This window comes from Harpia harpyja, chromosome 6 (assembly GCF_026419915.1).
Source record: "Harpia harpyja isolate bHarHar1 chromosome 6, bHarHar1 primary haplotype, whole genome shotgun sequence".
NCBI lineage: Eukaryota > Metazoa > Chordata > Aves > Accipitriformes > Accipitridae > Harpia > Harpia harpyja.
In genome coordinates this window covers 28,437,541-28,459,631 of record NC_068945.1, presented here as the reverse complement: position 1 = coordinate 28,459,631, position 22,091 = coordinate 28,437,541, and the positions used below count along the sequence as shown (strand labels likewise).

Sequence of the window (22,091 nt, the reverse complement as noted above, 5' to 3'; positions counted from 1 at the left end):
TCCAAGCAAAACCAGCTAACACCAGAAATGTCCCCACAAGAAGTCTGTTTGTATTGCCAAGCCAGGATAGACTGGTTTACCCACCACACTAGGAGAGAAACTTGAACAAAACTGTGGAAGCTGAGTATTGGGGTGAGGAGGGTGGCTTGAAGGGAGAGAGATCCTAGGGGGCAAAGCATACCCAGAGCCAGTGTTTTAACCAGACTGGTTCACCTACTCTGCATATGGATCTCTTTGCAAATCCATGAAAATACCTAATTCACACCTTCATGGCAAGAAGTCCTTCATCTCTAACAATGTAGATCAAATATTGAGAGTGAAATGTATGATTCAGATCTACTTCAGAGCGCCTGCCCAGTGATCAGAAACTAGGACTGGGGCAACAGAGGGCAGCGGCTCAACTCTTTTCCCCCTTTTCAGTTTCTTACTAACATTGGAGTTCTTACGTCAGATTAGACTGAAAATGTAATTAGTCCATTATCTGACAGCAGCCAGAAACTCCTGCACTATAGGAAAGGTTAAGAATATGCAGACCACCATAAAGCCACTGCAGGAGAAGTTTCTCCTAAACTTCTAAATCTGCAGCTGTCTAGAAACTGAAGAGTGATCGATGTGACCTGTGCAGACCAGCCCTGCCAAACCGTACCTGCACATCACTGCCTCTGAGAACATGAGAGAGAAATATTCCATAGAGAGGTCTCTCCAGCCTGTCCATTTTTACTCACCATTTCAAAGTCACTTGACAATAATCAGAAGAGTCATAGAAATCAGCCATGGAACATACCAACTAGCTTTTACTTACTCTAATCGCCACCCTACAACCAATGCAGGATTTCGTGATGTTTTGTTATACCCTAGTTTTACAAGACTGAAGTAATGTAGTTTCATCTACCACCCGAGGGAGACTGTTCCATCATTTACTAAATGTCAGTATGATGAGCTGGCTTGGGCATTTGCTGAATATTTCTGACAAGCAGCAAATAGTAGAAGAGAAGCAATAACTGTAAAATATGAACTTGTGGATGCAATAAATGCTGGTATAAAGGGAAATCACACAGGCTAAAGGATATGAAGGTACTGATCCACAGGGCTGGTCTAGTTAGGAAACAAGGGATCGTCTCCTGATCCACACAAAGACAGACCTCATAAAGTATTGATCTGATGTACGAAGGAATACTGTAAGTAGATACTGGATAAGATAAACCAAGTTACTCATCAGTTGTCTCATTGGCTACTAATGGCAAAGAAGCTTGAGTCCAACAGGCCGTGCAAGAAATATATGAGAAAGGCAGCCTGGGACATTCAGCTGGGACCAGCCCTTCATCCTCATGCTGAATAAGGGAGAAAAGCAAGAAGCACCAGATCCTCTCTGAGTATTAAAAAAGTAAGCCTCTTAAAAGGATCCTTCTGGACAGCCAGAAGCATCTAATATCTTGACTTTCTACACTGGATTTTAAAAATAGGCACTTCCAAGTAGAAGCAGATCTGAAGAACTGCAAAAACTATTTCAAGCAGGACAAAGGTTGAAATGATGGATTTTGGGTTGTGCAGCGTCCCAGCAATATCTAAAGGCCTAATACTGAGGATTTTACATGGTATAATGCACACTGATGGATTTGAATAAACTTATCTGTTTACAAGTGATAACTTGTGATAAGCTTAAGGATTAAAAATGACTCATAGCAGTGCAGTTTGTCCCCAAATGAGTTGATTTCCCTCACAAGAAACATATAAGGAGATGGGAAGCTGTCTTGGCCACACAAACAGGACAGGACGAGGGTCTGGGTGGATAAGCTAAACAAAGCCAAATTCGAAGCTGATTTGGATCCGAGTAAAGTAGTTTGAGGAGCTGAGGCGAAGTCTCCTAGCAGAAAAACGTTGTCAATGTTAAACCCCTGAATTGCAACAAACAGATAATTTTAATTCATGTTTTTCTGTTGGTCAAGGCTCAGGAATCAAAGGTGAGACCCGCACGTGGGCTCTGTCAGAAACAGGCTCTGTGTCTGAGCCTGAAACTTGTGCCTGGCTCCCACAGCCCATCTCACCCCTTAACCTGCTGGTTGGTGGGTGCTTTGGTCAGCAGGCCAGCTCACCGCTGCATAACTCCGAGAACGAGCGGAGCAGCAAGGAACTGACGGATGTGCCATGAGCTGCTCCCAGGACTGCTCAAACCTGTGGCACCTTCACACATCCTCTTCTGCAGCCAGATGCGTCCCCAGAGAGTGGCTGGGGCTGTGATCTCCCATGCACCAGAAAATAAAATCTCGAGAGGTCTCTCTACACATTAGCTCTGGGCCAGGAGACATTTGTATGATGGAGTAGCCGAAGCAACAGAAGCTACTTCAGTCATAGGATGGCGCCACCTTGCAAATCACAGATCTCTGTGGGCAGAGGGGTTTTGCCAGATATCATTCTGTGAAAATTTGTGGTTTTGGGAGGAAAAACGACTGGAAAAAGAGAAAGGAAGGAGAAAAAAGGAGGGGATGAAGCACCAGTCTGAGATGTACTGATAGCATGGCTTGTGGAAAACTGAAAGAGAGCAAAGGGAAGTGCAAATGTCTGTGTGCTTTTGACTTAACTGCTGACTCAAAAGGACCTGGAATTCATGGTATGGTCTGAATATTATTTTTTTTTTAATCTTGTGCCAGGAAAACAGGGTTCAGTATACATATTTTAAATAAACACGTTTTTCAGTTGTGATCAATTCAGCTGACATCTCTTACTAGTAGAAACAGCATGCAGGGTCATAAGCTTTTCCTAGCTACTTATGGATAAAAAGTGATAGTGTAACTTTAAGGACATGTCATTAATAACCTGCTACTAGAAACCCCAAGGCTGCAGGCAGATCCCACTCTGCTGCGGGCTGTACAAACACAGCAGAGGCGGCCTAGAAGGGTTTAAATCTGCACACACAATAGCCAGAACATGAGAGTGAATTCTCTACCTCCAGCTCAAATATTCTTCTGCTAAACTCTTAATCCACGCTGTCTCCAATAAACCAAAATGAACAATGCCTCTCCCTGCTTGGTGCTCGCATCTTTAAAACATCAGTGGGCAGTTTTTGTATTGTCCTGGGCTTCAACCCTTAGTCATCTCTCTGCTATGTGATAAATACATCGCTCTTTTTTATCTATTTTCATGAGTCAACCCCTCCAGCCTCTTCTTCATTCTCCTCTCCTCTGAGCTCCTGCCAGTATTTTTCTGGTACTGAAGCATCCAGCGCAGTTTTGCATTCTGGGATCAAATTAAGGTTTCCCATACTTGTATCAGAAACTAGCTGGGCTTTGAAAAATGGTCTAATGCTTGGTACGTGGGTGGGATCCAGACATCTGAGGCTTCAAATACTGGCTTAGACACTGTGTTGCCTCAAACACAGAATTTAAGATACGCTGGGTCTCAAGATATCTCCATCCTGATACAGCACAGGACAAACCTGAGTGCCTTGCTTGAACCAGACTCACTGCCTGTCTCTTTGCTGCCTGAGACTGTGTTCAGGACTAGACTTCACCTGGTCTCCAAAGCTTCAATGCAGTCATCTCAGTGGTGGAGCGATCTCTTATTTTTGTGATCTGGGCAGACACGTGGAGCGAATCATGGTCACATTCAGACTGGCAGAATAGATCTGAGACATGGATGTACAGCATGGACTCCTTTAATGCAAAGTGCAGCAGAGCTACCAGCCAGCAATGCAGATGCAAGGTCATGGGCGTGCTTAATACCCTCTGAAGCTGGCTCTGCACATCACAAAGTAGACACAGCCTCTGTTTCCCAGCTATAAAATGAGGGCGCACAATCCTTCTCCATCTCACAAGTCTGTCATTAGGATAAAGTGCACTGCTGATGCAGAGCTGTCTGTAAACTATTGGCGTGAAAGTCAAACCTGTGCCCTCGCCTGCTGTCCATGTCTGACCTATCTATCACTTCTTGCTGCCAGGGCAAAAGAAAGGCTCAAGCCACCTGAGCCCCCAAAATGACCGGAGATGGGAGGTGGTGCCTTTCCTAGCCTTCTTGTATAGAGAGACTGTACTCAGGCATCTCTTAATTAAGTTGGAAAAGCTAGCAAGCTGATGGATTTGAATTGAGATGCTGGTGAAGTGCCTGTGACATCCCCAGAGGGCACATTAGATTAACCAAATAGACTAAGGATTCAGTAAGCTAATGAAGAGAGAAATGAGAGAGAGATGAGGAAGATGGAAGAGATGAGGATGAAGGAGAGAGAAGCAGATGGAAAGAGAGGACAGGGTAAAAAAGAAAGACGGAGCGATACAAGTGAGCAGAGAGGAGAAAAAGAGAGGGATTAAAAGGAAGTGAAAGGAAAGTACATGTAGACAGAGAAAGTGATTAAGTGCAGGGATAAGGAAGAAAAGACCCTGCAAGATCCTGAGGCTTTCTCCAAAGCCGTGCTGGGACCATCTGTGCTGCAGCCTGGGGTCCAAATTGCTCAGTCTCTGCCTCCACCAAGTTGCATCAGCTGCTTAGCGAAGCCGTAACCCCAGGCAGGACTCACCAGTCCCCGCTGCCCACCCCGTGCCCTGAGGTGCCTTACCTGCTCGTGGTGCTCGATGCCCATGCTGATAGTGTTCACTAGGATTGCGATCATGATCCCACGGTTGAAGTACTTGCTGTCCACAATCCCTCGAAGCTTGACCCTCACTTCTCGCCACATGTCACTGCAGAGCTTCAGCCGTCTGCCTTCGTCCCCCTCCTCCTCCTCCTTCTCCAGTGCCGAGGCACCCTGGTCATCTCTGCTGCCCGCTCCCTCCTCTTCACTGGCTCCTCCATCCTCCCGGTCTGAGTCAGTGCTATCCAGGACAGAGAGCCTTCGGGACACTTCATGCTCCCCCCTATGGCATCGGGGGCAGTTGGTGGGATCAGAGGTTGCTGTCACAGCAATAGGCTGGACCAAGCCCTGAGGAGGGCAGTCAAGAGAGTTGTGCTGCTGGCAAAGCCCTGGGGAGAGAAATGGTCATGCTTAAAAGAGAAGGCTTTGAAAAAGACATTGAAACTGGGCACCTGTTTGGCTTTTGGGTATTCAGACAGGGTAACTGGGCTTTTTAGCTGTAAGGACGATTAAACACTGGCACATCATCTCAAGGGCAGCAATAAAAGCCATTGCCATTGCAGGCTTTACACTGACTGGCTGTGTCACCAAAAGGCATGATGCTGTTCAGCTGCCAGTGATTAGGCTCAATGGGGAGCTCGTGTCCACAGAGGAAGAACTGTTTTGTCTGATGCAAGAATCACAGCTTGAGACTCAGTAGCTTACGTTAAGTCGGAACTGAGGGGAAAATGATCACGAGGACTGCTTTCGGCCTGAACTGCTACAAGGGGGGTCCCAGAACCCACATGCTGAGCTGAACTCTCTAAATTAGGGAAGCTACATTAGCAAAGCATCTCAAGAAGCCAGAAAAGGTAGCGCAAGAACACTTCCTCCTGATACTCCGTGTGCTCTGAATCAGAACAGATCTCCTGACTTCAGTGAGAAAACTAAGTTTTTGTTCCTCGATCCTCCAGTTGAGCCTGGAAGATCAAATGGACAGTGGGGGAATGAAGCAATTAATTCATTAACACAGTGCATGAAGCCTGCAGAAACTTTTCTCCCAGCAAGTAAAGAAAATGAAAGACTGAGTATGCAAGACCAGCTGAAGGAAAATCTGCTTTTTTGCTTGTTAATGGGAGCATAACTTAGGAAAGGCATCGGCAGGCAGTTAATGCTAACTTTATAAAACCATTTTTACAGTCACTTTTCAGGCCCAGAATCCAATTTAAATGGTATCTCGTGTCTAATTTTACACAACAGCATGTGCTCCCATCAAGAGAAATTGTCTCCTTTGACCTTGCACATCAAACAGACTTCTTCCGTATTGCTCCCTCGGCTCAGGAGACATCCTATTGCAATTCTACTCCCTTTGCCTCTCTCCTGAGGTCCCACAGCAATTCAGTTTGGGAGGAGAGCTCTGGGGGACCTGCTGTGTCACAGAGTCCAAACCTTAGTCCCACATGCTCATATCCCCCCAATACTTCTCTCTCCCAAACTGCAATGCTCACCCTGCTATACCACGCCTGGAGCCCTTTACAAGCCTCAGCCACTGCCTTTAACGTTATTCCATTATGGTCTCTGGGTTTCAAACCTGGGTTTCCCACGTTCCCTGCCGGTCATCCCCGTTTCATTCCCATTCTTGCTGGTCATCCCCACCTTGCTGGTCTGGTGCACTGCCACGGCCAATGTTAATTCTAATTCTCTGCTTTGTAGGCACAGGTCCTTTAGCTAGCACATGGAGATGCTCCCAGTTACTCTCACATTTCCACTATTGGTATTTCCAGCTTTACCCAAGCAATCCTTACTGTAGTGCCTCTGGCTTTTCCTGTTCATGCCTAGCTTGGCATTGCTCGGCTCCGCGTGGCCCTGGCACCGGCTCTGTATGCTGTTGTACAGCCCAAGGGTGCGGCGTTTGGCTTTGCGCGCGATGTGGCAGACGTATTGGAAGATCTCCTCGTAGCAGTCTCCCGGCTCCATGTAGCTGGCGACAGTGCTGGAGGAGAGATACCGGGCCCTCTGCTCCTGCATCAGCTGGTGCTCCCGCTGCTTGGTCTCCGAAAACTGCGTGGCGATGACCACCAGGCACAGGTTAATCATGAAGAAGGAGCCCACCTAGTAGCAAAGGAGAAGAATGGACAGTCGACATCAACACGAGGAAAAACACGCAGGAGGGGGAACGTAAGAGGAGAGAGGAGTGGAAAGTGACTGGAGGCAGACAGAGGAACGGGAACCAGTCTGCGTATGGAGACGGGATTTCAGAGAAAGCCAGGGCTGGCTGAGCTTGTTTTTGAGAACTGACTTGATGTCATTTCCATGCAGAATTTGGAGCTCTGAACTGAAATTCAGGAAACAGAAGCCCGACTTTTGGCTCTTTTGGCAGGCTTTGGGACCTTTAACAAGTCACTTAAAAGTTACCTGCAAAGGGTTTTATGAAAACTGGACTTTTTCTTTCCCTCTCCTTTGTGTTAAACAGAAGGTGGGAGACAGAGGACTTAGTTTGGTAGTTTAGTTGCTTTCTTCTCTGCTTTCTCTTTTACTACTGGAAAAATCATGCACTGTCATTTATGGTCTTCAACTCTTGGAGGACATGTCAGTATTCTTGGAGCATTTTATTTATTTCTACCATTTAAACCTTAATTCACCATACAAGGAGATGGCACTTTGCTGAAATGAATGAGCTCTTGAAATCAAAGAGAAGTTTACAAAACTAATGACTTTGAGAAGGACACTAAATACTCTGGCAAAACAGTGCTTCCTTGCTCATTTTCTATTTTCCTGATTCTTCTTATACTAGACATTTTACATTAGCTCTTATTTTACTTGTCCCATAACCTAGGTAGGCCTTTCATTTCGAATACAAAAACAACCACAATCCACTCCCCCAATTTCTTAGAAACAAAACAAAGTGCCCAAGTTCTTCCTATTCTCCATGCAGGAGCTAAAATGTCTACCAGGCTTATTTTACACCTTTGTATGTTCCCTTTAAGCTTCCTTTGCCTCAGTTTTCCTATCTGTAAAATGGAGCAAATATTTCTTGGTGCTGAGAGATCTGGAGGTAAAAATCTCACTCTCAGTGTTACATATTATGAAATCACAGATGAATCTCCACTAGGAGATCTATCCATTACACTTAGGATAAAACCTGGGCTTCAATATGCTGAGAATTTCTTACATAAAAGGGCTGGTAATGACGTTCAAAATCATTCTCAAAAGCTATGATGCCTTGATTGGTGCCTACTCCCCGTGGAGCTGTAAGTGGCAATATGGCATTGATAAAATGCAGAGTCTGATCTCTGAACAAGGACGACACGTCTGTGCTGCTCTGAAACGGACTCTGCGGGGCAGCCCCCGGGAGGAGAGGAAGCGCTAGCTCAAGATTTCTGCTTCCCCTGGACCAGGGAGCATCCCTGCTATGGGACGTCCTCGCACCGTGTTCCTCCTCTACGAACCCACACAGGACCCACTCTCACCTCCCCGTCTCTCCTTTCCAAGCAAACAGCTCTGACACAGAGCTGGACCCAGTCCTCCCCCAGACAACCCTTCCAGCAAAGGGGAGAGGGCAAGCAGAAGTGGTGATAACCTGACCCCAACCCTTGTGCGTGGAAAAGGTGGGGTTTTTTTTCAGCAAGTACCCCAGCTTGTTTTATCTATCCAAGCAGCCTTCCTCTCAGTGCACAGCCCTTGCCACTCCGCCACCAGCTTGCCCCCTTTGTTGTCCCTTTCTCTTGCACACAGGTGCCCAGCAGCTCTGTCCGGAGACTCAACACAGTGGCTCTCAGTATTTCAAAGGGGAGGTGTCCCTGCTAGCATCTGAATAAGCCTTTGAAACACAAAGCCCTTCCCAACCAGATTCAACGTAAGGACAATAAACCATCTCAAAATAAAGGGCTTTTTTTTTTTTTTCTCCTCCTCTCAGCACCCTTCAAAGCTGTTCTAATTCTGTTTCCCTTTATCACTGAACCCTTTTCTTCCCTCTCCTCCCGCCCATATTTCAGCTTATTTTCCCTTCATCTTCTGTATGTGGCCTTGAAAATTAAAACGATGCCTCGTTCGGATTCCTTCACCTTCCCCCAAGATTTTCCCTAGTTCATGATGTCTTGCATGTTTTCACTGATAAGAGTATGACTGGGAATCCAAATTCTTCTCCGATGGACTCTCCTGCCCTCTTCCCCCTCAGCACCACACCACACTCACACGGGTTTGCCCGTTCAGTTATCTCCCTCAGCTTGCCCTGAGTGAGGCAGGGTTGGGGGCTGGACACCAGCTCTGCATCCATTTCTGGAACGCTAATTGTGACACTGCCTGGTATTTTGCAACTTCCAACAATTCCACGAACAACAAGCGATTAAGACGTGCAACACCTTTCTAGGCTACAAGCAGAGGACCTGAGGGCAACAAGATGTCCTCAGCAGTGTCACACTGTCAGCCTGGGGTTGAATCCGGAGGGGTGTTCAGGTTTCACATCACCAAGCCCTGTTGTCACAGGCACCGTTTGCTGTGATCTCCCACCAGATGACCAAAAAGGCAAGGAGTGAGAGGACTGGATATGGCAACTAACCCTCAATCCTTAAGCCTCTTAGCTAGGAACATCAAAAGCAAAACAAATGAGCTTGTTTAATCCTTAAGACGACAGGCAAGTCCATAAACTCTAAGGCTCCGCCGAGCTTGACACTGCCTCCCAGCTAGCAGAAGACAGGAAGGTCCCAGATGGCTCGTAACTGAGCGATCCATCTCAGCTAGCTGAGTGGGGAGACCAAAAGCATCTGACATGGAGTCAGACAAAGCATCTGACAGAGGCAGAAGGAGACCATTGATTCAGACCCCCAACACAGGAGTCCCGTTCAGTCCCGAGACTGAGCTGTACTTTGATTAAGCAGATCCCCGACTTGTTCAGCCCAAGGTTTGATCCCTGTCTCTGCAATATCTAATAAAATCTGACTGGGGCTGGAGGTGCTGACTTACTTGCCCTTTTTTTTATTGCTGGATATCCAGCTTGTCTTCTGAAGCCCACATGTGTAAGCACAGAGCACTTCAAGGAGGCCACTGAGTGCTGCAATATGAATGCCAGCCTGAGAGTTCAGAAGAGCTTTCTCTAGTCCAGGAGCCACACCAGTGGCCAAGTAGCTGGAGAAGTGACAAAGAGACAGCTGGACCTCAAGCAGGAAGACCCAAATGAAACACTGACCCGAGAGGTAGAAGCAGTCCTTCCTTCACATCACCTCCCTGATCTCCGGCAGAGGGGGAAGCTATTTACAACTTGCTGAATACGTAAAATGCTTTTACCAGGTTGTTCTGCAAGGCCACTCCGAGTGCCGGGGTCAACCAGCACTCTTCCCCTCAGCGGAGCCCGTCTATGCGGGTGTCCTAACCGTGCTGGGAATACATCCAGGTGGTGGAGTCTTCTTCCTGCAGGTGAGCAGTAGCAGGTAATGCCCTTACGTAGGTGTTTGAAGATACCGCTGTGAGGGAAGAAGTCATGGATGAAAGCGTAGCTCTAAAGAAGAGGCTGCAGAGATCCAGCCCAAGAAGAGTAAGTTTCAGCCAAGACTAGGTTGTATGTAGAAAAGCAAAGAGTCAGGGCTTGAAGTATGACTGTCAGAGCAATCCTGCTTAGAAACCCAGGCCTTTCAACCATGGAGAAGGAAGGAAGGAGAAAGGCTGGAAGAACTGTGCTTCATGAGACTTGAAGAGGCATCGTCATTTCTATAAGAAGACTCAGAGAGAAAATGAAAGCAAGTGATAGCAAGTTCACACTGTGGTGTTGCTACATGCTGCAAAAGATGCATTACACATGCAAAGAAGGTAACAGAAAGGCTAAATACTTTCTTGGTGTAACTCCACCAAAGGCAAAGGAAATATCCCATCTAGCATATGGCTCCTTTGCTCTGAGCAGTCCCCAGAGTAAGTTGAGGTTCATGTACTCCTGTGTTTGATGGAAATAAACCTACATGGCTTCTGCAAATGACGAGGGAGTGTCTAGAAATGTCAATGACACTCCACAGTAAAATCTCAGGTGGAGTGCTTAATTGAGGGTTTTCAGCACCTGCAAATTCAGAGACAAAGTTTGCATCACTGGGAATCCACATGAGGTCAGTCAGCACTAGAAGGATGCTCCTGCTTAGAAACCAAAATTATGCTGACAGGATTTAGGTAGGTTGGAGCAGGTGGTGAGGGGCAGTTTTTGGAACTTGCCCGCAGGAGATGAGCATGCCTACCGCAATGGTTAAACACTGACTCTGCACAGTCCTTCCTGGCTCTGGGAGAGACTGTGTCTGAGACAAGGAGTAAATTCTGAGCCAAACTGCACATTGTACAAATCTGGGTATCCTGGCCATGCTGCTCAAAGTGAAAATGCAAGTAGGTATTAAATATCTATTGCATGGTGGGAGATCTGAACAAACTTTATGGGAAATATTTTTTTTCCGAACTCACAAAAAGCAGCAGATTTGTTCAGTTTGCCTTTGGGAACAGAGCTGGGGGGAGGTCCCCCCCATCCTGTGCAATCATAATCTCTTCACTGCCTTTCCTTGGGACTCTCCAGCCTCAAAGTAGAAGCAGCATCCTTTAAGGTGTATTTCACCTCTGCTGTCCTGGCTCATGCTTCAGCCCACAGGGAGTAGGTCATCTTTCTGTTTGTCTCTCCTTGTCTTTCCCTTGTGATGGTAGAAGGCCAGAAAGCAGGGAGAAATCAAGGATACCATGAAGATTCAGCTTTTTCATAAGTTCCCTGACCTGAATGGACCAGTAGATTTTTTTTTTGTGCCACTCCCCACATGTAAAGGCTGCAGAATTTCTCCCAGAAACTGGATTAAGGTTTGTTTGCTCTCAAGTCACTGCATGTCAATTTGAATTTAAACTAGATCCTGTGCCAGGTGAGTCTGTTAATGTTACTGGGTCACTGTTTCTAAAGATCCTATTTCTAGGAGGGCATGGTCACATAGGACAAGTAGTAGCTGAAGAGCAGAGTCTTAGCCAGGTCCATTCGGCAGCCCGTCCAAATGCACGTAGGCCTTGGAAATACACATCGAGGTCCTTACTGGCTAAGTAACCTAGAACTAAATTGCACCTACCATGTACAGATTTTATACTTCCCGTAATCCATCCTATGTCTTTCCCTTCTACTCTTGCCTTTGGTCCCCATGTGGGACAAGTGCAAGAGTCTTCATAAAAACAAAATCCTTCCTTGTTAGAAACAGGATATTCCCTCCAAGAAAATGCATTTACATGTGGGAGGCTTGAGGAATGGAAGAGGCAATGGCACCACATTTCTCACCTCTCTTTCCAGGCACTGACAACAAACCTTACAGCAAAGCAAACTTCACTTGTATAAATCCACAGGGCTTATAAACTGCTTATTAAGTTCTCATCACGGACACACTTCTCTCTTTCCATCCCCTCCAGCCACAAGTGATGTCACACAGCCAGTTTATGTTGGACCACTGACACTTTTGGAGCAGCAGCTCCTTTTTGTTCAGGGTGAGGAAGTAATTCAGCATGACAGACCCTGAATCTGACAAAATCTGAATCTGAGACCTTGAGCCTAAGAGATCCAGGTGCTGCCAAAAGCTGTAAGACATGGCTCAGGAATGAATCAAGAGCTTAAAATGTATAAAGAGACCAAGTAGGAGAAAAAATACAGAAATGGTTTTCTGTGCTTTTGGGCACACTGGTTTGGGGAATTTACTTTGAGAGATCTGCAGATGAGAACATTATCCTACCCTGGGTATGTATATCTCTAGGAATCAATCCCGAGCATATTTTTTGAGTGAAAGAGAATAACCTGGCTGACAACTATGTGATCCTGCCACCAATTCTTGGTGAAAATCAACTAGCTGGGTTCCTGAGATTCCTAGAAGAAATCCAGGTAAAGTAGTTTGCTTCCCTGGTATCTGTGTTGACCTAACACCTGTTTTTTGTAGGCTCTCAGCTTGCAATGCTGACAGTCATCAAGTCTTATACTTACGATTATCAGCAAGATAAAGTAGATAAAATTATAGAAGGAATGGGCATCCATCACGTAGTACATGATCTCCACCCATCCTTCCAGTGTGATCACCTGCAGAGACAAACAAAACCAAGAGAAATAGGAGGGAAGTGGGCTTCCAGAGTTCACTCCTCAGTGTATATGGGCAGATACTGGCAGGGCTCTTACAACCCAAGGAAGGCGAGAAACAACAATCCATTTCAAGGAGGCCAAATTTCCATTCCAGGAAATCAGCGTGGTACTGCTTGGTGACGCTGGCATACTGTCAAAGCCTGTGAGATCATGCTAGCCCACAGCAGGAATATTTCATTAAAATAGTTCATTTCCCTGGATCGCAGCAGGGGAAAACCTGCAGCAGGTTTCTGTGCCCCTTGGACTGGACACCACGTACAGCCGGCAGAAAAGAAAAAAGGCACGGATTTTAGCTCCCATCTGCAACGCGTGCTGGGAATTAAAAAAAAAAAAAAAACAAAAAACGGACTCCTTTGCTATAGTGATTTGGATTGAAGGGAAAACTGGTACAAGTTAGCCTGAAGGGTACAGCTTGTTTCAGCAAGGGCCTAGAACAGCTTTATGTCCCTCCCCATCTTCAGGAACACCATTCATGGTGTGCACTCTGTCTCTCCTGCCATAGTAGTTACAAGGCCCTTTTCTCTCTGCAGCTGTATCATACTGTGCAGAAACCATCATGGGAGCACAAAAAGACTGAGTTGGAAAAAAGGAAAAATAGCTTAAGCCTTGTTAGGAGGCTAACTCAGTCTTACCTGAAATATCACAATCCAGGCATACCCAATGTTGTCAAAGTTGATGGCACCCTTGTGCGGGTTAGCGTTGCCTGTACGGCACACGTTGTAGTACTGGTTCCAGTTGACACACATGCCACTGATGTTGAACTCTTGCCGGACTGAATTGTAGTAATAATAATCGTCCTTGTCCAAACAACATTCATGCCCCCGCTCCTTCAGTGGGGGTATCTCATGACAGCCCATAATTCCATTGTCTCCTGACAGCGAGCAGATAAAGGGCATCTCATCATCTTCCTCAGGTTGGTAATAAGGGGGCAGGACAATGTCACCTTGTCTGCAAGGATAAAAAAAACCCACGGTCATAAAGTTCCTGTAACAGGCAGTTTCCCATTAGCAACACTGGCGGAGCTGGGAGCTCCCATCCTGACAGAAGGACTGCACTGGATAAGGGATTTCCAGATTTATTGCCTCAGAAGAAGGGAAGGGAAGACAGGGCTCCTGGGAAACAGGAAAGTTCCAGGGTGAGTCCCCAGTTTTCAGAGCTTTGCCTGCCCTAAAATCACCCCAAGCCAAATGACACAATCTGCTTGCATGGAGATGAAGAAAAGCTAGAATACAGAGATTTGCATTCTGTTCACTCTCCCCATTAGCATCAAAGCTAAATCAGATGCAGTGATATTAAGGAAGTTCATCAGGCTTTACTGTGATGTGCTCATGTATGTAACCGTTGATGGACATGTTTTATAACATTTGGCAGTGAAACTTCTGTACCTCTAAAAAAAAAAAAAATCCAGTTCATGCATAATTAAGGTTGCACAGCAAAGCCTTAAAATCAGGAAATGCAAAGTTAAAATTGACTTAACCTTAACTTTGACTCCTCCTTGACAGTTAGCATTACGGGTGCAATGTTTCATGCCAAGTTCATGTGCTTTTTCCCAAATAATGCAAGTACCTTGCAAATGCATGAATAATTAAAATCATCTGTGCTTGCCTAGCTGGAGATGAGCTAATGATCAGAAAAGCGAAAGGTGGAGATTTAAAATTTTCCATTAAACTTTATCTGGTGCATTCCTTGCTGTGCTACAATACACAACTTTCACATCACATGAATGCAGACTTTTTCACTAAGTGTCATTGGAAGAGGACAGGTGTTGATGAAAAAGAACAGCGAGAAAGTCTCTGATTCCAAACTAAGCTGGACTAAACCACAAAGATCTGTTGTAACACATCCACATCATTGGTGAACTGGGTGCCTGCAGAATTCATTTCTCTAGTAATGGTCAGGCAAAGATTTTCTAGTATCTGCCACTTTGCAGGCTGTGGCCCCAATCCACTTCTCACTTGCATCAACTCTGCGTGGATGTAATTACACTCATTAAAGTAGTACTACCCCGATTTACATATAGGACAATCATCCTAAACATTTGGTTTTCCCCAAGGAATATATAAACACAGTAAATGGCTGCTTTAAACAGTTCCTACTCTCTAACCCCACTGCTGTTCTGCAGATTGTATTTTCACGCTTTTTTTTTTTTTTTCCAATTTGAGATGATCTAAAGCTTCAGAATTGTTTAATCAGTCTAAACTGATCTACAGCTTTAGGTTTTTCTAAGCAGTCTAAACTGATAGGACGCCTAGGATTAGTATATAGTTTTAAGAAGACATTTTAAAGCCGGAGCTCTGCTAAAGCCAGAAAGTCAACAGGAGGAGCTGTGCCCTAGAACTGGTGCTCTGCTCCCCAGGAGGGTGACTGGAGAATTGGCAGCAGGCAGGAGCTTTCCCATCCCACTGCCTCTGGGGAGGAGCAGAGCCATGTTCTGCGGGCTCCTCCCTGACACCCCCAGGATAAACCTCAGATACCTGTAAGCGACCCCTCTGTGGCTCCAGGCTCTCTTTGCCAGAACTATGCCCACATTTCCCCATGGGTTTTTTGTCCAATTCAAGCAGCCATTCTTTGCTTTCAGATGCTCTCGCTTCTACAAACCCAGCTGTAAGACACCTCTCCCAACAGGCCTCCATCCCCTCCCCACGGCACCTCCAACATGCAATTCTGCTCCTGAAGTTTTCCAATAATTTCTCAGTGTCCCTCCAAAGCCTCCACAGGTAATGCACTGCTGTCCAAACAGTGACCGCAGCTCCACCTCGGAGGTGCCAAAGATGTCCCTGGAAGCATCAGGCAGCACCACGGCTTTCTGTAAGACTCCTCTGGTTGTTGTTTTTTGAAGAGGGAGCAAGTTCAGGAGGAAGACGGCATGGCTCGTGTTTCAGGGTTTCAACTCTTTCCAGGAGTAGGAGCAGCATCCTGAATCCCTGGACATGTCTAGAGGAGGCAGCTACGCTAACCTGTGCCTTGGCCAAATCCAAATGAACCCAGGCGTCTGTGGATCGTGAAGACAGACTAGAACCAGCTGCCTTTGCCTTCCCTCCCTTTTCACCGCAAGACGTGGCCAACGCTCTGCACGCTATCACCCTACAGCCGTTTGGAGTAGGCGATACATAGAGAGCCTGGCAGCAGAGAACAAGAGAGCAGGGAAGGGGAAAAAGAAATGTCTCTGGGAGAAAGGAAGGAGACGTCGTCTCCCAGGCACTCACATTGTGAAGTTCTCCTCCATGAAACAGCGGTTGCGGAGCAGCCCAGCCCACAGCTGCACGCCGATGATACCGAAAATGAAGAAGACAAAGAAGCAGAGAAGAAGCACGTTCCCCAGCATGGGCAAGGTGTCCAGGAGCAAGTTCACGAGGATGCGCATGCCTGCAGGGGAAGAAGAGAACCAGAAGGAGCAAGTGTGGGATGGAGGGACAGAGAAAGAGAAAGGGAGAAAAGGAAGGGAAGGAGAAGGAAAGGAAAGGAAAATTTAGGAGACAGACACGGGGGGGGGGGGGGGGGGAGCCAAATAAAGATAAAAGCAGAGTGTCAGAAATTATTTATTACCCAAGCCAGGCTAGATTTATGATTGTTGCCCTTTCTTGTCCTAACCTCTACTGACAGGCAGCCAGCAGAGCTGCTGTGATGCCACGATCTCTTAACCCTAGGCCTCTGTCTGCAGCAGCGAGAAGAAAAGGGAATGAGACTTCTGGTACCATCAGCTATCTGACTGATATCCCTCCCTCCCCCTTCCCTGCAGATGGGCAATGGAGTGACAACTGTGTCCCAAAGGTGCATGGCAGTTCAACGGCTCCATCCTCAGACAGCTCAGACCGAAAGTCACCCCAGTTCAACAACTGCATGCTGCAACCTGTGAGAATTGCACTGACGCACCAAGGCCAGCCTGCCTAGTAGGATGAACCTCTCCAGCACGCATAAACTGGCATAAATCGGTTTTCTCAGTGACAGTATCATCAGGGGACAATCACAGAGACCACACTCCTCTCTTGGCTAGACCTCCTTCCCCAAAAGGGCTGGAGCACACAAGCAGCACGCACAGCCCAAAATGCTGTCGGCACAGCACCTCTGGCCAGTGCAAATGTTTCCAAAAACCTTTTACTTTTTATTTTTAATTACCTAATGAATTATTTCTGTGGTTTTATTTCTCCCCCAGCTCTTCAGCTCACACAGCCACAAGTGGGGGTAAAGATAAACTCATTTCTCCATGCAGCTAATGACTTTTCCTCTGCTCTCCAGGGATGGCAAAAGTCTAGAAATCCTTCTGAGCACCACCGTACGGCCTTTAACCCCCCCCACACCTCATGTGGTCTTCTCTTCTTGCCTCCACGGAGGTCCCTCCCCCAGGGAGCTCCTTCACTGAAGATGTTCCATGTAGGCCAGCAAATAATTAGCTAATTAGGTATTTATAACCAGTTCATTACTTCAGATGGCAGTGGAAGGGGAAATAGGAGGGGAAGATAAGATTAGGATTCTCCAACAGCCCTTTGAGGCACAAGTTAATCCCCCTTGTGTGCCCAGCGTCATGTAATTAGCCACATGATGCTGTGCATTATGCTCTATCTCTATTCCCCGGGCTGCTCACGCCACGGAGAGGGGAGGGAAGCGATGCCTGCAGGGGCCACGCAGGTGTGGGGTGCAGGCACCCTGAAGGGAGAGGGAGAAGGGTGCCTGGTGTGGGACATCGGACTGGTTTAGCTCAGGAGGGAATGTTCTGGGGACAGATGAGGGCGGGAGAGACAAGAGTGGTATTTGTGGGTGGGTGATGTGTAAGGAAGGAGAAGATGCTCAATGATGGCTACATGGGATCATGAAGGACAAGGAACAATTAGCTCTAAGGCCAGGCTGTGGAGCAGCAGCGAAGCCCTGCTTGCCTGGCTGCCCAGCTGTATCACTAGTGGCCAGTTAAGGCAGTTTCTAGACAGTACATCAGTAACTCAGCAGTGCAGGGGCACAGCTCCAGCCGCTCGCTGGGGACTGCAGACATGCCATGAGTCACTGATAGCTTTCTGTCACCGCACAAAGCCCAACAGCACGGCCACGCTGCTGTCGCTGTGACCTGCCAGGCTCTGGAGCAACACTCTGCGCAACACTTCGGCTTTAAGGCCACACACCCTCACTGCAGTGCAGCATTAACATCGCTTCATGGCACGAGCTCGGTAGTTCCCATAAACTGGCCTGGTCAGTACTTTAGGGAGAGCCAAGTGACACGGGAAGCTGTGCCAGCAGTGCTGCAAGAGGGGGTGATGTTTTTCAGATCAATTGATGCTAGCTCCATCTCACAGCAGAGGTAATAGGAAGAATGAGACTGCCCTTACACTGAAACGCAGAACAGATAGAACAGACGTCCCCACCAGAATTTTACAGACAGCACACTCGTTGGGTCAGAATTGGCAAAAATTGATTTTGTCCGTGTGCCAAGAGAAGACAAGTGACTTGCAAAACTTGCCTGCCTTTTCCTTGGAAACATCCTGCCTGCCCATACGTTCTCCATCCTGACTCTCAGAGCGGTACAGGATTGTGCTACCCACAGCTCCAGGATCATAGCGATTGCCCTCATGCTAGGCCCTCTGGGGTACCTGGGCCCATAACCCAAGAACTGGCAAGCGGCCCCATACCAGGCAGGTGGCCACCAGGCAGATGGCCCCAGCGCTTGGCATCATCTCCACGTCTCAAAGAACTTCAGCATTGGTGGGTTCCATTTGAAGTCCAAATGAAACCCAATTTTTATTTTTTAAAAATCTCCCAGTTGAACAGAGTCATCCTCTGCCCATTGATGCTGACTGTGGATATGAGATTGGCTCTTCCAAAAGCAAGAACGCTGAAGCTACAGCCATCCAAACATCAACTGCAATTCTCCTACGGGCCAACCACCTCTAAAACAAATCCATCACTTCACTTTGTGCAAAGCCTCTTTTGCTTTGTGCCCTAGACCGCAAAGCAATTGCTCTGGGAACCCGTTTTTTACCAGAGGCATCAGTTTTCCATCAAATGGACCTCCGCTGCTGAGTTCACCCTGCTGCTGGAGGTACTTCAACTACTACTTCCACATGGATGAAAGGCACAGCGTAAATCCAAGCTCAGTACCTTTGTTCTCTCCTTTGTTTGCCCGCGCTGTGCTGCCTGCAATACTCGTGCCGGACTCCCTGAGCCCCGTCCTCTGCTCTGGCATTTTGGCAGTGCCCCTCCCTCACCTCTGCCAGCCCCTGTGGGCACTTTGGGGGGAAGCCCTCACAGCATCCCCGTCCCCTCCCGAGCTGGCAGCCCTGTGTGGGTCTGTCCGCGGCTGGGGTTTTGCCATCCCCCGGGAAGGACGAGCTGGTCCGGCAGCCACGCTAGAGCATCTGCTGTGGGTCTCCAGGGAAGGACCCTCACTGCCAGGTGTCGGAACGCTTTCAGGGGCAGGAGGGGATGAGCCCCACTCAGGCAGGACCCACAGAGCAGTTTGTTTCGGGGTCTGCGCAGCCTGACCGGGAGCAGGTTGCAAACGGTCCCTGGTTCCTCAAGCATTCACGAGGTGTGGGGGAAAGAGGGAGTAAGGCTGAAAAGCCTAAGGATGGAGAGTGATGATTTACTGCAGACCCTGGTGGCTCAGATCACAAGGTCTCTACAGCAGCTGCAGGGCAATGGAAATGGGCAGAAGGCATATTGGTCAGTGCAGCTTTGGGAGCATCCTGCCCTGGAGAACTGGAATGCCCCTCTTTTCCAAGGGGCCTTCACCAGACAAGCCCCCATCCACAGCAACACCAGTGCATCTTGCATGACAACTTCTGGAAGGTGCTGGAAAGCCGGTTCTTCAGCAAAGTCCTGCTGCTGCCTCCTTCCTACCTTCCGCTGCCTCTGCCTGCTCCTCTGCCCGCTCCTCTGCCCCTTTACTTTTCTCTTGCTGCGCCTACATCTCCTCTCTGCCTCTGCACCGCTCCACAGCATACGTGCACGCGTCTCCTGGCCTCCCTCCCCACTGCTGCCTTTTCCCACATCCCCGTTTGTCCTTTACCATCGGCAGAGCAGAAGCCACGCTGGCTCACAGCAAGGAGGGAATATGAAAGGGACAATGACCTTTTCTGAAGCAGCCTTTGAAAAAAGGAGATGTTCCCTGAGAAGAGAAAGGAAGAGGGGCTGGGCAGTCTGGAGGAAAAGCAGGGAGGGAGAGCACTGATGAAGCAACATTCAGCCACCAAACAGGCTCCCAGGGCATCAAATATGAAAAGGTTTTGCTCTTCAAGGGGAAGAAAAGCCAGAAACATGAAATATTCATAAGTGCCAGGTGTGGGCTCTGAAAGGCCTTTTCTCTTCCCCACTCACCCTCACGAGGAGACCAGGGGAAAGGAAGAAACGAAACGGCATCGGCTGTGAGCATCCAAGGAAGGATCCTCACCAAAAGATGCTCAGATAAGGCTTCCCTGCTGCTCACCCATGCCCTTGGGCAAGGGGTGGGGAAGGGTGCTCCATGGGACCTCCCTGGCAGGGCTACTCCTGGTAGGATATCCTGCGGGAGCAAAGGCAGGAACACAACAGAGATGCGTTCACTGCTCCAACACAGCATGGATGTCAGGGCGAAAGTACGTCGCAGGCATGAGAAGTGGTGGAAGGGCGAGAGGAGTGCTGGGGAGCGAGCTGTCAGAGGGAAGCGCAGGGCTGAGCAAAGCCAAAAGATGAAGCCAAGTCGCTGAACTCCCTCCTGGGTTCGGGCAAAGCAAAGCCTCCGCCTTGCCCCAGCAGCATCCAGAGGCCCTTCCTGACAAACTCTGCAGACTCTACAGTGACCGTAGCTCCCTCCAGACACTTGCCACCAACCCTGATTAGCCTGCCCATCGCAGCTAAGCAGACTCACCCAGCACGTACCAGCCCCAGGGAAAGCATGGTAGTGGCGGTGAGGAGCCGGGCAGGGCTGGGGAGGAGGTGAGCACGGTGCAGATGTGCCCAGCAGCTTCTCACCACCACATCCCCCTGCTCCTGCTCGGCTTCACTCTGTCCCTTCGCCTGCCTCTTTCCAAGAGTGAGGACCAACAGCTCAGCTGATTCACTCCCTAGCACTGATCACCCCGTGATCTGAATGGGGCACTGACTCAGGAGAGGGTGAGAAACTCTGTTCTTTCTGGTTTCTTATCTCTCACCCACCTCTAAGGCTTTCAAGTCCTCCCCAGCTCTACAGTGAAGGACAAAGCTAACGAGTCCGGAGTCAAAAGGAGACAGCAATCTGAGGCAATCGTTCCCTTGCTTAGAGTAAACCAGACTGAAGAGAACATAATTCTCAGCACCCACCTTCTCTGCATCATGGGCCAAGCCACCAGTTGTCACTTTAACTGGAGCAAAAGCAAATCTCTTCCCCATCAGCCCTTGTGACTGTAGCTGGCAGGACATTTTGCAGAGTGCAGAGACTGAAGCATCATTCTGTCCCTCAGCCAGGCCGCTTGTCCAAGCGTGCCTTCTTTCCTTCCTCCTCTGCCCCAGGACACATGGCAGTCCACCCGGCTAGCATAGGGTTGGCAGGATTTTCCTGTGCATGCTCCTTTACAGGAATTTTCAGAACTGAGGAGCCATTCCAGCAGATAGATTGCATTTGTGCAGAAAGAACGCAGAGAGAGATGTACCTTTTTTTGCGGCCAACCCCTGTAGTTAAAATAACCTCAGTTTGCGTGCACAGTGCAAGCCGGTGCTCCAACTTGTGGCCCTCCTCACTAATCTCTTGCTGATCCGAGACTTAGCTGTCATTTCACACATTGCATTCGTTTACATCAGCTAAAATATGGGGCCAAACTATGGCAAAGAGAAACCGATCAACTGCATGTGCAACAGTAGATGCACTGCCAAGTTTGTCGTTATTATAACCCACAGCTTCCCTCACCAGTCAGATCTCTCTCCCTTTGCTGCATTCCTCCTAACTGAGGCCTCACCTGCAAACACGTGTAAGCAAGAGGAGTTCGGCTGGAAGAGCTGGTGTGCAGCTCCAGAAGTCTCCTCCTCAAGCTGCAAAGCCAACCGGACACATGTGGCAGACCGTCAGCCCCTGCTTTGCACCAATGCAAGAGAGAGTGTGTCCAGATGGCTGGCCTGACCTAAATTAAATGAACCCTATGGAAAAACAGGTCCAGCTGACAGTATGAGTAGTGAGAGATCTTAAGCCAGCTCCGCTGCTAAGGAAAAGCTGCCCCAGATGCAAATGTGAAACACTGGCCTCATTCAGAAGCAAGCAACGTCTTTCCATTGACCTCTCTGCCAGGTTCCCGGTGGGTTTGTAGGATACATTTAGGGTTGGGGGTTTGGCACTTGCAGGTTGTCAACGTATCCCATAGTTTAGTAATGCCACCAAGTTCCTCACTAACGCCCCACTCTTGCCTTGCTGACAAGCAAAGCTTTCTAGCATCTCTGACTAGCTCAGACACCTCATCCTGCTCAGCCCGTTGATGACCTAACCTCCAATTATCCAAATTCTCG

The 22,091-nt window shown here is 48.1% G+C and overlaps 1 protein-coding gene across 3 annotated transcripts in view; it reads right to left on the bottom strand.

The window, feature by feature from the left end:
* CACNA1I (calcium voltage-gated channel subunit alpha1 I) overlaps positions 1-22,091 on the bottom strand; it is a 91,416-nt gene that overhangs the window by 40,492 nt on the left and 28,833 nt on the right. For all 3 annotated transcript variants that reach the window (XM_052790359.1, XM_052790360.1, XM_052790361.1), the window contains exons 4-8: positions 15,863-16,022; positions 13,289-13,604; positions 12,504-12,596; positions 6,346-6,652; positions 4,547-4,950 (exon numbers count right to left, since the gene is read on the bottom strand). In XM_052790359.1, coding sequence (XP_052646319.1) covers positions 4,547-4,950; positions 6,346-6,652; positions 12,504-12,596; positions 13,289-13,604; positions 15,863-16,022 — 1,280 coding nt within the window. The remainder of the gene's footprint in view (positions 1-4,546; positions 4,951-6,345; positions 6,653-12,503; positions 12,597-13,288; positions 13,605-15,862; positions 16,023-22,091) is intronic.